The sequence below is a fragment of the Orycteropus afer genome, unplaced genomic scaffold (genome assembly GCF_000298275.1).
Source record: "Orycteropus afer afer isolate SDZICR_OR568_19922 unplaced genomic scaffold, OryAfe1.0 scaffold00040, whole genome shotgun sequence".
NCBI lineage: Eukaryota > Metazoa > Chordata > Mammalia > Tubulidentata > Orycteropodidae > Orycteropus > Orycteropus afer.
Window position 1 is genome coordinate 6,051,488 of NW_006921627.1, and position 16,155 is coordinate 6,067,642.

At 47.1% G+C, this 16,155-nt stretch overlaps 1 protein-coding gene across 1 annotated transcript; it reads left to right on the top strand.

Moving 5' to 3' along the window:
• Positions 1 to 2,116: 2,116 nt before the first annotated feature.
• On the top strand, positions 2,117 to 10,572 carry FKBP4 (FKBP prolyl isomerase 4). The gene is made up of 10 exons (XM_007937057.2): positions 2,117 to 2,221; positions 4,775 to 4,919; positions 5,405 to 5,547; positions 6,313 to 6,433; positions 6,720 to 6,876; positions 7,743 to 7,833; positions 7,931 to 8,014; positions 8,259 to 8,444; positions 8,942 to 9,181; positions 10,468 to 10,572. The coding sequence occupies exons 1-10, from the start codon at positions 2,117 to 2,119 to the stop codon at positions 10,570 to 10,572; spliced, it is 1,377 nt and encodes a 458-aa protein (XP_007935248.1).
• Positions 10,573 to 16,155: the final 5,583 nt, after the last annotated feature.

Genomic DNA, 16,155 nt, shown 5'->3' on the forward strand with positions numbered 1-16,155 from the left:
ACCTAATTCTTTCCTTACTCTAAAACACATGCTCTTTCCACTATGATATTAAGTTGCGTGTTTGTGTAATGGCAAGCTCACAGGTACTCAATAAATATGTACTGAAGGGAGTTGAAGGAGATAGGCCAACGCAGTTTGCTTCCAGTGGAGAAAAAGACATTACTCTGAAGGAAAACACTATCTATCCCAACCTGTTCAACCAGATAAAACCCAATGACCCCAGGATTTAAAAAAAAAAAAATCTATTACACACTGAGAACCAGCAGCCATCCAACAAGCCAGTACCCACCATTCTGGTCTCCAGGAGTTTTGGAGGGCCTTGGCATAGTTGTTACTGTACTCTGCTAGAAAAATGCAGTGGAAAAATACATTTAACCCCTACTGAGTCAATCCCTGAATCCACTGAGGGTATTTCTTAGCTTTGGCTCAGCGCAATTAGACTTTAAATTACTGGAGGGAAGCGTTTTATTTTTCCTGCATTTCCTTCTAGTCAAGTTCCACCAGAAGGGACTAACTACAATGAATTATCAAATTGTTATTGTATTATAATTTCATCTATATTATGAAGTTACTGTGGGGTCAATTTGTATTTATGGTGATCCCATGTGTCTCAGAGTAGGCTCTGCTCCCTTGGGCTTTCTTTCAGAAGTAGATCGCCAGGCCTTTCCGCCTAGAAGAAAGTGTCTGAGTGGATTCGAACCTTCAACCATTTTGTTAATAGAGGTCTGAGCCACCCAGGGACTCCTTTCAGCTATAGTAGTTCTTTTAATTACCTATCCAAATGGGATATTCTTTACACAGTGACACAGGGCTAGACACAGAGTGTAAAGATATTAAAATGGATTCAAGCAGCCAATAATACGTATTGATACTCGGGGCCGACTCGACGGCAAATAACAACAACAACTGACCAGACACTATGCTAACCGGGTAAGTGCTGAACAAAGTGAGAGCTCTCTCAATGAGAGCTCTCTCAAAGAGCTTTGCCCTGCCCTACAGATGCTCCTTACTCCACAAGTAGTCGATAAACCTTTGAGAACCAGACATTAAGAAAACACACCTTCCCTGGACCTTTAGTAAAATGGAATGACTTTTTTAGTGAGTTAGAGCCTTTTTTTTAAAGTAATAACCGAATGGCAGTTTTAGTATTGCGGGGGAAGGTGCCTTTAATGCATGCCCCATGTAATAGTCCTTAGCTCAGCGGATCATTCTTGAAAATCGATTGCTCGTAGCATTGTAAAGAGCTCAAGGCGGCACGTCTACCCGTAGCCAGGTCTTCCTGGCTTTGGGGAAATCAAGATTGCTTTCCTCCAATTCCCTACACTGCCCCCTCGCCCCATTCCCTTCCCTTCCTTCTCCCTGATCTGTGTAGCATAAAGCAGAGTAAACATGGGGAAGCCACGCCGTCTGTGTTTACGGCTGGCTTGAGTAAAAATGCGACTCAGGTCTCGGGGAAACTGACGCGCTGCAACTCACATCCGGCTACTCTGCTCTAAACCACCACCCTGCGAGTTGCAATGTATAGGGCGGATATGGGGCGGCTGGCAAGTTCGATATTGGAAGTGATGTAGAGGCATCGAGAAGGATCTGGAAGAATCCAGTTCGACCTCAAAACTGGAAAGGTAGATCCCGGAAGAGAGATGGGGGATGAGGGGTGTTCCTGAGTCCATGGAGCCCAGGTATGGGGACTAGGCAGCCAACAGCAGGAATAGACCAGGAAAAAAAAAAAAAAAAAATTCATAAAAGCGCCCTCAGCGCTAAGAGCCCGAACCAGCTCTACCGCCGCCGTCTCTAGAAAGTTCTCCACCCCCACCCCCTCCGTCCCTCGCTCCCGCTCCAGCTCCTCCCAGCCCCTCCCTCCGGCTGTGGGGTGGGACCAATCGCTCCCCCTAGTCACTCATTACCCACCTACTCCCGCTCCCGCGCCCGACTAAGCTGCGGGCTGCCGAGCGCGCCGGGAGGTGGAGGTGCTCGCGCCTTCGACCGGTTCTCAGCTCAGTGGCCGCAGCGCCAGCACCCTCCCACCCGCACACTCGTGTAGACAGGTCCGGAGGCCGAGAGGGCTTAGCTCGCGCCGGGTGTCTAGCTCCCGAAGTAAACGGCGCACTGAGCGGCGATGACCGCGGAGGAGATGAAGGCGGCGGAGAGTGGGGCGCAGTCGGCGCCGCTGCCTCTGGAGGGAGTGGACATCAGCCCCAAGCAAGATGAAGGCGTGCTTAAGGTAAGGGGCAGGGACTGGGAGTACGCTGGTCGGGAGTGGGGGGTGGGAGGTACACCCGGGGAGCCTGAGGGCCCGCTGGAAAACGTCCCGGCCCCCAGCGCCAATCGCAGCCTCCCTTCCTCCGAGCCTGGGAGCCCCCGGGCTCAGAGATGGGTCGGGGACCCACCCCACAGCCTCTGGCTCTTGAGCGTGTGGGTTGTACAGCCGGTGACCGATTGCATCGCCTTCATGGACCAACTGTGTTCTTTGGGGGTGGGAAGGGCAACCACACGTTCTGTAGGAAGGTGGCCTGGGCATTGCCATTTTCTTGGCCCCTCTGGAAGCCTGTTGTCTGGGTTTAGGCCCCCCTAGCCCTGCAGTGCCTGGGCCCGGGAAAGGGACAGAGACTGCAGAGCCAACTCTGCACTGTGCAACGGAGAGAGGAGGGGCGGGGCCGAAACGGTGCACGCGAGCGGCAGCTAGGGGGCCCTGGACGGCGTGCACCGAGGGCCCGGGCCGGGGCCGGGGCTGGGCCTGCGCCCAGACCGCCCCTCCCTCACCTCTTCCCGACCCCGCGGCCCAGGCCAAGTTGCCAGTTCCTTCCCTGCCAGCCGTAGCTGGAAAGCCCGTCCCTGGGCCACCTTCATCCTTGGTAGTGCGAGGGCTCGCCTACCTCCGGCAGTTAAATATTAGCTAGAACGCGAAGCTGTTGAAGAGAGTAATTTCCTGGCCCAGAGGCCCTTATGGGACCTGGCGCCCTGGCCTGCGCGAAAGGAAGGTTCTGGGCGCTCTTCGCTCTCTCATCCCCCTCCCACTTGCAAAGGCTGGGACCCAGCTAGGTCACCGGCTCAGTTCCCCCTCCCCCAGCCCCCGGAAAACGGTGGAGCACTGCATGCCGGGATCTGTAGTTCTGGTCCCATCTCAGGGCTCCCCCCCTTTTAAAGAGTTGGGTCTTTGGGGTGTAGGGCGAGGAGGAAGTTCTTTGCTTTGGAGCAGGCTGCAGAGTAGCATGCTGCTTGCTGAGTAACCGCAGGACTACAAACAGCGCTAGAGGAGGGGTCCAGACTTGGGGGCAGGGCATCTTGACCTGGGTCAGGACTACCGGCGGGCCGAGGTTCACAGCAGGTTCTGTGGAGAGTCCAGGGTGGTGAAATACTAGCCCGACTTCGTGCTCTCTCACTGCCCAGTGTTTCTCCTCATCCTGATTTCCCACTGCTCAGATCCACATGTTATGACACCTGGGCAAAGTTAGAGACATCAGAGAGCTCACCCGGCCCGGAGTGTGGGATTTTGATACGCATCTGGCTTTAGCCAGACGCTTGGGATCTCAAGCCCCTTCTCCATCTCCGTTTCCTGTGGACATGTGGCTTCTCCCTCTTTCCAGCTTCCTGGTAATTTCTATAAGGTCATTATTCCAAGATGGGTCATTTCCCCTTTTATCCTCCACTCTTGCCCTTTACTTTTTTACTCTTCTAGTCCCCTGCCAGTGCTCCCTGGTTGTGCAGTGGTTAAAGCACTTGGCTGCTAAATGCAAGGTCAGCGGTTGGAACCCACCAGCCCCTCTCTGAGAAAAAGATGTTGCAGTGTGCTTCTGTAAAGAAGGGGGGGTCCCTATGAAAGGGAATTGACTTGGCAGTAATGTTTGGTTTGGTTGGTGGCAGGTTTTAGTCTCCTCTCCACTCTGCCATGGAAGCTTCCCACAGAGAAACCACACACCTAACAGGTGCCCTGTGGGATCACCTATTATTAAATGCTAAAAAAGAGAAACAGAACTTTAGGTTCCTGGGAAACCCACTAGCCCTGAAATAAAGAACTTAGCTCTGGTAGCATAGTGGCTAAGACACTTGGCTGCTAACCAGATGGCTGGCGGTTCAAACCCACCAGCCACTCCTCGGAAGGAAGGTTGGGCAATCCTACTTCCGTAGTGATAACTGCCTCGGAAACCCAAGGAGGGGTCGCTATGAGTCGGGGCCGACTCGACGGCACATAACAACAACAACAACAGCTACAGGTCAGGAATAATCATGTCCAAGTCAGAATTTAGGGCCTGATTTGTTACCCTTGTTCTCTTCTATTCCTTTTGAACTGTTCCTGTTCTCTCCATTATTCATATTCCTCTCAGTCTCCTATCTCCAAACCAAACCCTGATGACTATTGGCATTTAGGAAGAGTGAGGACATATAGCTTAAATACGTCTGTCTTTGTTGATAATGATTATCATCATCATCTTTTGTTCAACCCTTTGTGGATTTAATCCTCCAAAATTTCTAAGAAATAATCATCCCTGTTTTACAAATATGGTTTAGAGAGTTTGAGTGATTTATCCAAGATCATACAACAAAAATTTAACTCCAGTCTTTTATTGCCAGTTTTTCAAACCAAGTCATTCTGTTGCTCCTCAAAAAAAGAGGAGAGATTAGTTGGATCCTAGTATCAGAATCATTTGAGGATTGGTCCCTTGAATCTACTTACAAGCAGGCAGGGAGGGTGGAAACAGAAGAGCCCTTATATGTTCCTTTCAAAGACTGCAGGCTGTGCCTTTGTCTCCTACTCACTTTCTCCCTTTCCTTGCAGGTCATCAAGCGAGAGGGCACAGGCACAGAGATGCCCATGATTGGGGACCGGGTGTTTGTCCACTACACTGGCTGGCTGTTAGATGGTACCAAGTTTGACTCCAGTCTGGACCGCAAGGACAAATTCTCCTTTGATCTAGGAAAAGGTAGGCATGGTTTGGCGGTTTAATGGGATAGGCCCCAAGGTGGGTATAAGCTGTAACAAGCAGAAACAATATTCACAAGCTCAAGGAGGAGTGATTTATCACAAATTCTCCTCCCCTTCTTTTTCTGTTACTCCTTTTTTTCCACTGTCCTGTGTTTCTAGCCCCTCCTCCCCACATCAAGGAGCCCTGGTGGTGCAATGGTTAAGCCTTCAGTTGCTAACTGAAAGGTAGGCGGTTTGAACCTACCCATTGACTCCACAGCAGAAAAAATCTGATGATTTGCTCCAGTATAGATATAATTATTTACTATTTTTTAAAAAACTTGACAGCACTTATTGTTACCAGGCTTTTTAGCCTCCTGGTCCCATTTCTAACGGATCCCCAGCCTCCCTTGGCCATGGTTCAGTAAATCTCTGTGGGAATGCTGTTTGAGCTGAGAATCAGACCTTTGCTAAGGAGGACTTGTTTGCTTTTTGTACCTGCAGGGGAGGTCATCAAGGCTTGGGACATTGCTATAGCAACGATGAAGGTGGGGGAAGTGTGCCACATCACCTGCAAACCAGACTATGCCTATGGTTTGGCGGGCAGTCCTCCAAAGATCCCCTCTAATGCTATACTTGTGTTTGAGGTAAGTGTCTGCCACAGAGAGGAAAGCAAAGAGCCAGGCTTTATCTCAGCCCAGTGCCTGGATGCCCTCCCATCCTTCCTACTGCTTGGAGACAATGTAGCCAAGGCTGAGGGCCTGGCCTTATGGGAGGAACAGAAACAGAGGGCAGTTGGTTGCAGCTTGTAGCTGCCAGAAAGTGACCAATGGGTAAGGGGTTGAGGCATGTTTATGTCTGGAGCAGTGCCTAGAGGACATGGGTTGTGATTTTAACTGAAAGGAGTCAGGAGATCAGGATCTCTGCAGATGTAGAGTATGGCATTGAATTAGTACTCTGGAGATCAAAGGAGGGGAGAGAGAGAGAGCTCTCACATGAGCCATCGTAGTGAGAAGAGACTTCCCTGAACAGGTAGAGCTTAATATACTCTTCAGTGTGACAGTGGTTGAGCCAATCAGGGGATACTTGGAGAATTCAGGAACTTCAGAAAACTACTGAAGTCATTTTTAATGCCCACCAGATTGGGTTTTATAAGGACGTGAATTAGGATTGGCTAGAACTTGGCCTTGTTCAGTGAAACAAGTAGCAGATAGATTGATTTCCTAACAAAGTTGAGTCAAGGGCAGCTGCCAAGAAATTAGTAAAAGTGCCACTCTAACCCCTAGTATACTGTCTTTGTGGCCAGATGAAGCCTAACAAATACTAGAGTCTTGTGGATGAGGGAGTGGGTGTATCTCATCAGTGAATTGGGTGTGGGAAGGAGTTGTATCACCTTACATCTTCTCCCACAGATAGAGTTGTTTGAGTTCAAGGGAGAGGACCTGACAGACGACGAAGATGGTGGCATCATCCGCAGAATACGAACTCGGGGTGAAGGCTATGCCAGGCCCAATGAGGGAGCTGCTGTGGAGGGTAAGCCAGTACAGTCTGGGGTTGTAGATAGAAGAGGTGGGAGTCTGGGGTTTCAATTTTGATATTTAGGCCCTGGGTCACTTTGAGCAAGGCATTTTCCTTCTCAGGGTCTGTTTTTTCATCCATAGGATGAGGGATCAGACCATTCTCATTTAATATTCCTCCAGGTGTGAGAAGGTAACATTTTGGGGCAGGAAGTGACAGGGTGATATAGAGGGCAGATGTCATCCTTCTGCAGTCACCTGCCCTCTCACGCGCCTGGTACCTTGCATCTCTCTTACGCCAGTCACACTGGAAGGGTACTACAATGACCAAATGTTTGACAAGCGGGAGATCCACTTTGAGATTGGTGAGGGAGAGAACCTGGATCTGCCTTGTGGACTGGAGAAGGCCATTCAGCGCATGGAGAAAGGAGAACATTCCATTGTGTACCTCAAACCCAGGTGAGGGGTGGGCACTTTGTAGGGCAGATAAACCAAAGGCAGGGATCTGAACGTCCATAGTATATTGTATAACTATCCTTCATTTTTTGTTTGTGCTTAGTGCCCATCCCCCCAGCCCAGTGAAAAGCACTTGAGAGTTCACTGTGACTCGAACTATCAAATATAATGCTGTTATGATCTCTTATATTTAGAAGTGTGGTCACAATTGTCTAAATCTCATTGGATCAAAGTCTAATTATTTTCGTTTTAGCTGCTACACATTACTTCCTTTACCAACATCAAGATTTTTATCTCCCATTAGTTCATTCAGTCATTAATAAACATTAATTGAAACATACCTACTGTGTGTTTCCTAGGGGTTCAAAGTCTAATAGAACATTGTTCTTGCCTTCTAGTGACTCATTAGTCAGTAAGATGACATTTAAATGAATGATCATACCACTGTGTAGGATGAGTTATTAGATATATAAGATCTTAACCAACTCAACCCACTGCCATCAAGTTGATTCTGACTCATTGCAACCCTGTAAGAGAGAAGAACTAACTGCTCCATAGGGTTTCCAAGGCTGTAAATCTTTATGGAAGTAGACTGCCCCATTTTCTTTTCATGGAACTAGTGGTTCTCAATCACTACCTTTCTGGTTAGCAGCCAAATGCCTTAACCACTGTGCCACCAGAGCGCCTTATAAGATGGTACAGGGCCACCTAATTGTCTGAACAGATCAGGGAAGATGTTGCCAAATGGGAAACATTTGAATCAGGTCTCAAGGGGTGGGAGGTGCTTTCCAGGAAATGGACAGGATGTCTTTTTTTAGCCTGGAGCAGGTAAGAGCTGCCCAGATGACCTGAACTTTTTCCCCCTACAGCTATGCTTTTGGCAATGTTGGGAAGGAAAAGTTCCAAATCCCACCACATGCTGAACTGAAATACGAAATTCACCTTAAGAATTTTGAGAAGGTGAGGTTGCTCAAGGTGTTCCCTTTCCTGAAATGAGGTCTCACCCTGTAGATGACTCTGGGGTAGCTAACTTTGTTTCTCCCTTGCGGTGTGGCAGGCCAAGGAGTCTTGGGAAATGAGTTCGGGAGAGAAGCTGGAACAGAGCACCATAGTGAAGGAGCGGGGCACTGTGTACTTCAAGGTGAGCCAACAGCTATGCCCTGAGGATGTTCCCAGGGAGGGCTTCCCTGGGCCCACCCTTTCCCTTAAGAGCTGAGGTCATTTTCTGCCAAAGAGCAGACAGGCTGACACCTATAGTCTTTGTCTAGTATCTTTGGCCTAGCTGGTCTTGCCTGTGGGGTTAAGGGGTGGTCCTCATGCCCATATGTCACTGGTGTCTGCAGAGTTAGGCTGCTTGGGTGCCTGAGACCTCCCTCTCCTTCTAGGAGGGCAAGTACAAACAAGCTGTACTGCAGTACAAGAAGATTGTGTCTTGGCTAGAATATGAGTCAAGTTTATCCAGTGAGGAAGCACAGAAGGCACAGGCTCTTCGTCTGGCCTCACACCTCAATTTGGCCATGTGTCACCTGAAACTGCAGGCCTTCTCAGCTGCCGTTGAAAGCTGCAACAAGGTGAGGCCCCTTAAGAGGGCAGGGGTGAGTGAGCTGTCTGCATGTCTGAAACTTGCCCATTGATAGCAGGGTAGATCAGCAGGAACACCAAGATAAGGGGAGATAAGGGCCCCGAGGCAGGGGATGATAGAAGCAAGAACCTTGGTTTTAGTGGTGGGAGGCAGTTGGCACTTCTAGGAGAACTACTTAAGAGTTTTCTCCCATTCTGGTTCTTAGCCTCTCCCTCTTAACCTACTTGCCTTATCTAAAGAGGCTGGAAATGTTTCATTTAGAGACCTGTTATCTTCCCTTTGACAGGAAGCCCTCTCTGCCTGTTGGATTAAGTGAGATTCTCTCCTAGGCCTCTCCTTTGGACCTTTCCATTTCATATCCCAAGACTTAATCTGTCTGAGGTGGAGCTGGCCACTCCTTTCTGCCCATGATGCTGAGGAGCATACACATTTGGAACCAAGTCTCGGATCTGAGGTCTCACTGTTGCTTCCTCTCTGCGTCTTTAGGCCCTGGAGCTGGACAGCAATAATGAGAAGGGCCTCTTCCGCCGAGGAGAGGCCCACCTGGCAGTGAATGACTTTGAATTGGCACGGGCTGACTTCCAGAAGGTCCTGCAGCTCTACCCCAGCAACAAGGCTGCCAAGGCCCAGCTGGCTATCTGCCAGCAGCGGATCCGCAAGCAGCTTGCACGGGAGAAGAAGCTCTACGCCAACATGTTTGAGAGGCTGGCTGAGGAGGACAGCAAAGTGCAGGTTGGGATGGGGAGTGGTCAGGGGACAGGCGTAAAAGGCGGGGGGGGGGGGGGGGGGGGGGCGATGGACAATCCCGGAAACCTAAAGTTGCCCTCTTCCCTGGAGCAATAGCTTGTGTGTTCCTTTAGTAATAGTTCCTGCCCATGGTGCCAGTGCGTCTTCTATTGTCTAGACTGGAAACCCCCTCACAGGGCTTAGTGGTCAGGAGTTAGTTGTTTTGGTTCACATCCCTATTTGGATTCTCCTATGCTTAGACCCTGTGAAATTAGCCAGGTGGATATGCTTGGGGATACGGGGAGTTTTAATAGGCAATACATCATTAAATTCACACTGCTGAAAAAATGAGCAGTAAAAAGCTCTTCTTCCACCCAGAAGCAACATAAACTACCAGTTGTGTCTTTCAAGTATGTTGCATGTATAATACACACAAGCAGACGTATGTTACATTGTTTCTCCTTTTTTCTTCTCAGGAGCATTAACATGTATTTTGCCTGTTAAATTCCAAACCACAGTATTTTCACATAGTTCTTTGTGGAAGCTCATTTCACATCACTATATAAGACCATTCACCTTCCTGTTCTTGTTTAGGAATGAATTGTATAAATATGCATATATGTTTTTTTAATCAGTCCCCTATTGGTAGTCTCTCATGGCTGTAAACCAACATTACTCAGTAGAAATACATTATCAACCACGTGTATGATTTGACGTTTTCTAGCATCCATGTTAGGAGCTCTGGTAGCGTAGTGCCTAAGGCACTTGACTGCTAACCAGGAGGCTAGTGGTTCAAACCCACCAGCCACTCCTTGGAAGGAAGATGAGGCAATCTACTTCTGTAGTGATACTGCCTCAGAAATCTAAGGAGGGTTTGCTATGAGTTGGGTCCAACTTGATGGCACATAACAACAACAACAGCAGCAGCAGCATCCATTTTAAAAAGGGTTAAAAAATAGTATATTTTTAGTTAACCCAAATTATCTAGAATGTTACTTAAACATGTAATCAGTGTAAAAGTTATGTTTTTTTTTTAAAATTCCAAGTGCTCTGTAGGCACACACAGTAGTGGCTGGGTTTTTTTCCTCCCCAATTTCACAAGTGTTTGTGGGAATAGACCCCACAAGGTATCTGTGTGCTGGATGAATGGAGGGGTGTCACCAGATTAGTAAGGCACAGGTAGACAAGAGTTTGGGTATGGAGTGAAAGTCACCTTTTCCCACAGAGAGACTGGGCCAAATGAGAAAGGGTATTCAACCCCTTCCTCTTCCTCTTTCTTTTCGCAGGCCAAGGCAGAAGTAGCAGCAGGAGACCATAATTCTGACACAGAAATGAAGGATGAGCAGAACAATGTGGCAGGGAGCCAGTCTCAGGTGGAAACAGAAGCATAGCCTCTCCCCAGCCCTACTCCTGTGGCTGCCTGCCTCCCTGTTCCCTGCCCTACTCCACCCTGTTAGTTTTGTAAAAACTGAAGAATTTTGAGTGAATTAGACCTTTATTTTTCTATCTGGCTAGATGGTGGCTTTGGGGGGAAGGGGGAAAGTAGTAGGCTTGGGGGGGATTGAGGTGGGGGTAGTTTTAATGGTATCACCCCCTATGCCTCCCCCCTTCCCTCATTACATATAAACATATGTCCATCCACTTATTCATCAGAATGTTAATTTATTTTGCTTCCTATGTTTCCTAGGTCCATTTTTCAAATGGTAGAAGGGGGAGAATGGTAGGGATGGGGTCTGATGTGAGACCAGGGTGGAGAGGGAGACCCCCAGGCAGCTGTTTTCCTCATCCTTTCCCTCTTGCAGTCCATTTCCAAACATGTGGCCTCCATGTGGGTGCTAGGGGTATGGGAAAAACCACTGCTGTGCCCATTACTTCTCTTTGTTCCCTTCCTCACCCCAGATGGTGTGGCTGATGATGTCTTCTGGTGTCATGGTGATCACCCCCTGTACCCCCTTCCATTGTTTCCCTTCTTATCCCTTACCCTTCTTGGCCAGATTATGTCCCCACCTCCCCTCAGCCTCTTCTCTGCACGTTGCTGAAGGTCCAGGTTCTCCTCAAGTTCCGTGCTTGAGCAATAAAGTGGAAACCATAAAACCTGGGTGTCAGGCAACCCTTTCTTACAGCTTCTGAGGGTCAGGGTTGGTGGGTAGATTATAGGTAAGGGTACAATTCATTCAGTGACTCTATTTAGTCACCAGTCTGACTTAAAATGCAGCATCTGATATAGAAATAATAGTTGGACCAGGAACAGCACTGCTTTGCAGCCTGGAACATGGGCTTCTGAGCCTTGCTGTAAGTTCCCAGCACTCCCTGCCCTCAGCTGCTTGGTGTGTTTTAGTAGCTCTGGTTTTCTTCCTCCAACACTTACGAAGAGGAAGGTATAAGCATCTAGAAGACTGGGAATGTGCATGTTTGTTTTGAAGTTATATTTGTTTGCATCTCCCTAACCAGTAAAGACATCTTTGTGGTTTCTTGCTTTCTGATCTTACCAAGGGTACCATCCCTGGTGTCACTAACACCTCCATTTATACAGTAAGGTGAGAGTGAAGGACAGTGGCCACAGCCAGGGAACAGTACTTTCCAGCCATAGTAGGGTCTTTTTGAAAGGGAAGAAGCATGTGTGCTTTTTCCTAACTATGCATTGACCCTTGACTCCTGTAGTTTTATGGGGCCCTGGAAGGAGCCAAGGGGCATAAGTCAGTCATACTAAGCTGACTCTGGATAATATTGGCTGCAGGCCAGACGCTGTATCTGTGCCCTTAGCCTTTCTCTCTCCTCTTGTGTGGGCTCTCCAGACCTTTCTCCACAGTGATAGGGGTAGTCTGCCTACCCACATGACTGTATGATGCCTTCTAAGAAAACTTTCTTCATGCTCTTATTGTGGAAGATTAATTTCTATGTGGAAAAAAAGTTTCATCGCTTCCCACAATACGGCTAATGTTGGAGCCAGACACAGCAAACAAAGATTTGGGAGTTCTGGTTTCCTGGTGTCGCTGCTTACTCTCCTGCTCAGTTCACCTCAGACTTCTGTACTTAAAGTTTATATCTGGTCCCTTTGCTATTTCAAGATTAGAGTCTTGTCCTATAGTCAATGGGGCAAATGGCACATGAGTCTAGCATTTTATCAAGAGCCTCATGTGGGTTAGCCTTAATCCTCACATCATCCTACAAAGGAGGCATTACCCCATTTTACAGATGAGGAAACCAAGGCTCAGAAGTCAAATGGAAGGTATGTATGCCTGAAAAGTGAAATCTGAACTCAGGTAACTGCTGTGAGGTTCGTGTGACCACAGGCAAGTCTAGAGCCTCTCCTCATCTGAAATAAGGAGATGGAAAACAGTTCTTCTGTAGAAATTCAGGAATTTAAAACTTAATTGCACTCCTGTAAAACACTGGGGATGGGTAAACCTTGGTTTTTAGAATTGTCTTATGAGAATGTTTTGTAATGTCTAAAGTCTTTAAGGTTAAAAATAATCCCACCACATACTCAACTCTGCTCTGGATCAGTCCTTAAGTTCATTCCCTATGAGTTGTATCCTGTTCACTACCATTTATATTTTCCTGTCTGCAGAGAGTATACTTACACAAGGAAGACTATTAGCAATTATTATGAGCTAATTACTACACAATGGCAAAATGGTCTCTTTCTGGGAAAATTAAAATTGGATTTCTCCTGTCCTAATACTGGTCCAAACATCAAGTTCTATAAGTTTTTTTCTATTCCTAAGTATTAACTAAGATCTCTGGTAGCGTAGTGCCTAAGGCACTTGAAGTGCTAACCAGAAGTCTGGTGGTTCAAATCCGTCAGTCACTCCTCGGAAGGAAGGTTGGGCAATCTACTTCCATAGTGATCCTGCCTCAGAAACCCAAGGAGGGGTTGCTATGAGTCGAGTCCAACTGGACGGCAAATAACAAGTACTAACTGTCTCTCCAATCAAGCACTACCACTTCCCTACACCCCCTCCCCAACATTACCACCAGCCTCTAGCCTGTTGTACAAAAGGCTCCTGTCTTGCATTCCCTTTTTTACCTAAAATTCACTGGCCCTGCATCCAAATTGGATCCCTTTAACTGCTTAAGACCCTTTCAGTGTTTTAACAATCCCACTTGGCTGAAGAATCCTCTTGGCCCACAAAACCCTGCAAGGCCTGGCCCAACCTGTCTGTCAACATAAGTGGACTTGATTCTCCACTCCATTGGCTCTAACATCCTGAGAGTAAAGCTGGGGTGAATAATGTGTCTTGTTTCAATTGGAGAAATAATCTGTCAGGAAACATTTTAGTTAAGAATAGTAAAAAACAATTAGTACCTTTTTGAAAAAGTGTTGTTGGGAAAATCAATCAGAAGGATTCTTATTCCTGCCTGATTCCTCACTGTCTTCAGTGGTTAATTTTCCCTTCCCAAATGCAGAACGCCTCAGAACCTTGTAACCTTATGTTGACTTGACAGTGGCTGTACTGAGTGAAGCCAATGTAAAAGTTAACAGATACTCAAAACAAGAAAACTCTCTTTTCAGAAGTCACTATTTCTCATTTTATGGTTGTGATTACCAGTTGTTTGCCAACCTCAGAGTAACTTGGATACACCAACTATTTCCAATTATAAATTTGAAGAAACACAAGACATCTATTTAGCATCTAATAACATGGCAATTTGAGAGACAAAGTGAAAATTCACAAAGTAGCTCTGAGGACTCGGGGATGCCAGAAAAAGCAATGGCTTCATGACCACCTAGCATCCTTTGGCTAGAAGAGAGGCCCAGCATACCTTAATTCCTCATGCCCACGTGTAAGACTTGGGCCGTGTTCTGTAAAACCTTCGGTCACTATTGCACTGTGAGATGTGCTTCAAATGTACAAAGTTCCTTTGATTTTTTTTTTTAACTGAGGTAAAATTCACTGTTTCAAAGTGAACAAACCAGTGCCATTTAATCTCTATTTCAAGCCCATTTCCTTGTGTGTTTGGGCTTCAGTGACAATGAAGAACTACTTACCACTTTCAGTTAATGACCATTTGAGTCTTGGACAGTCAAGGCAACAATCCTGCCAGATCTAGGATCAACGCTTTCCAAAAGTTGGTCCTTTCCAATAGGACCAAACTTGTGAGGAAGTGGGTAGGACTCAAAAGTGAAACTGAATGACACTCAGAGCCGAGCTGTCCATGTTCTTGTTCTGTCCAATTTCTAGAAGTAGGAAACAAACAAACAAAAAAAACTCACTGCCGTTGAGTTGGATCTGACTCACAGAAACCCCTCTTTGTGTTTCCAAGAAGCTATCACTACGGAAGTAGATTGCCCAGTCTTCCTTCCGAGGAGTGGCTGGTGGGTTTGAACCGCCAGCCTTCAGGTTAGCAGTCAAGTGCCTTAGGCACAATGCCACCAGAGCTCCTTCTAGGAGTAGAGCAGGGGGAAAATGTTCTGTGATGAAGTTAGTTTGGAAAATAGGTTCTATACTTTGTGAATTTTCAGAACCTGTAATAGTTAAGGTGCCCTGTGAATTTGAGAGAAGAAAGGGGAATGTAAGTCTCCAAACAGCCCATTCAGAATCCCTGGCCCTGCCTGCAAGTGGTGAGTGGCTGTGTACTGTATGTGTGGGAAGGTTTTGAGGGTCCATTTCTTACCTGGGCACCCTAGACAGACAAGAGAGCCACTCTGTCTACTCTGGGAGGATGAAATGGACAAAGAGTCTCCTTAGAAATGCTTCCCAATTAACAACCTCGCCCCCTATTGGCTCCCCAAGGCAAGTTTTTATTGAAGCTACTGTTAGGCTGGTATGTAAAGAATATACCACCCACGCAACTGTGTCCGTGTCACCTAACCAGGAAGATGGCCTGACCAAACATTTCTGGGGAGGAGGCCAAAAGTCACGCTGAAAGGCAGTGCTTGGCTTAAAACGAGGCAGTCTAGATGGTGTCAGTGGAGACCCACCTGCCATGCCATTGGAAAGGGGCCAAGAACAAGGGTGCTCTTTGTGGAGCCGGGATCTTGCTACATGGCTCTGCGATGCCTAGTCCTGAGTCCCACTTACTGTGAATGGTCACTCAAAGTAATTGATGCAAGGGAGCAGAGTGAGGCATAGGATACTAAGACTTGATCCATGCCATATTTCTTAGAGACCACTCTTAAGTCCCTATCTACCATTACAGGGCTCTCTCGACAAAGCCAAAGGCATAGTATTTGCACTGTGATCATAATGACATGACCTTCAGGGAAAACACACTAAACAAAGACAGCTACCCTATGGCACAGAAAGGTCAAGAACAAGCAGCTCAAGTGATGAAGAAGATAAAACTAAGACATTGTGTACTGGGTCAGGGTATGATTTCAGAGAACTGAGTCAGACCAGAGCACTTGGTGAGGGAAGCAGGGTGGTCCTCATCTATTTTGTCCTAAGCTGTTTGTTTACTTCTCTATTGTGCAGTTTCATTCAAAGGGCTGGAGAAAAAACAGTGGCAAAACAATACAGTGAAACAAAATATGTAATTCTAAACTGTTTAACTACATTTAGAGGTAAATATTTTTAAATTGGGTTTTTCCCCACCCCTCCAAACATAGTACAAAACTTAGGGTTTGAGCTAGGATGAGAGTGGATAGAGATGTGATAGAGCAGGGTGAGGTCACATGCAGGCCCTCTGTAAATGAGGTATTTAAAGCACCAGGTACAGTGTGACCCAGGGCATTTTAATGAACCTGGACTTGGTGCACCAAAATGCACCACCAGAAAAGGAACTTAAAGTAGTTCAGCTTCAGCCAGTATCTGTAGTCTCTAATATTTATCTGAGGAGCTGTGGTGGTGTAGTGAGTAAGGCATTTGGCTGCTAACCAGAAGGGTGGTGGTTCAAACCCACCAGCGGCTCTGGGAGGAGGATGAGGCTATCTACTTTCTTAAAGATTTACAGCCTTGGAAACCTGATGGGGATTGCTGAGTCAGAATTGACTCAGTGGCAGGAAATGTGGTGTTTTTGAGTATTTCTCT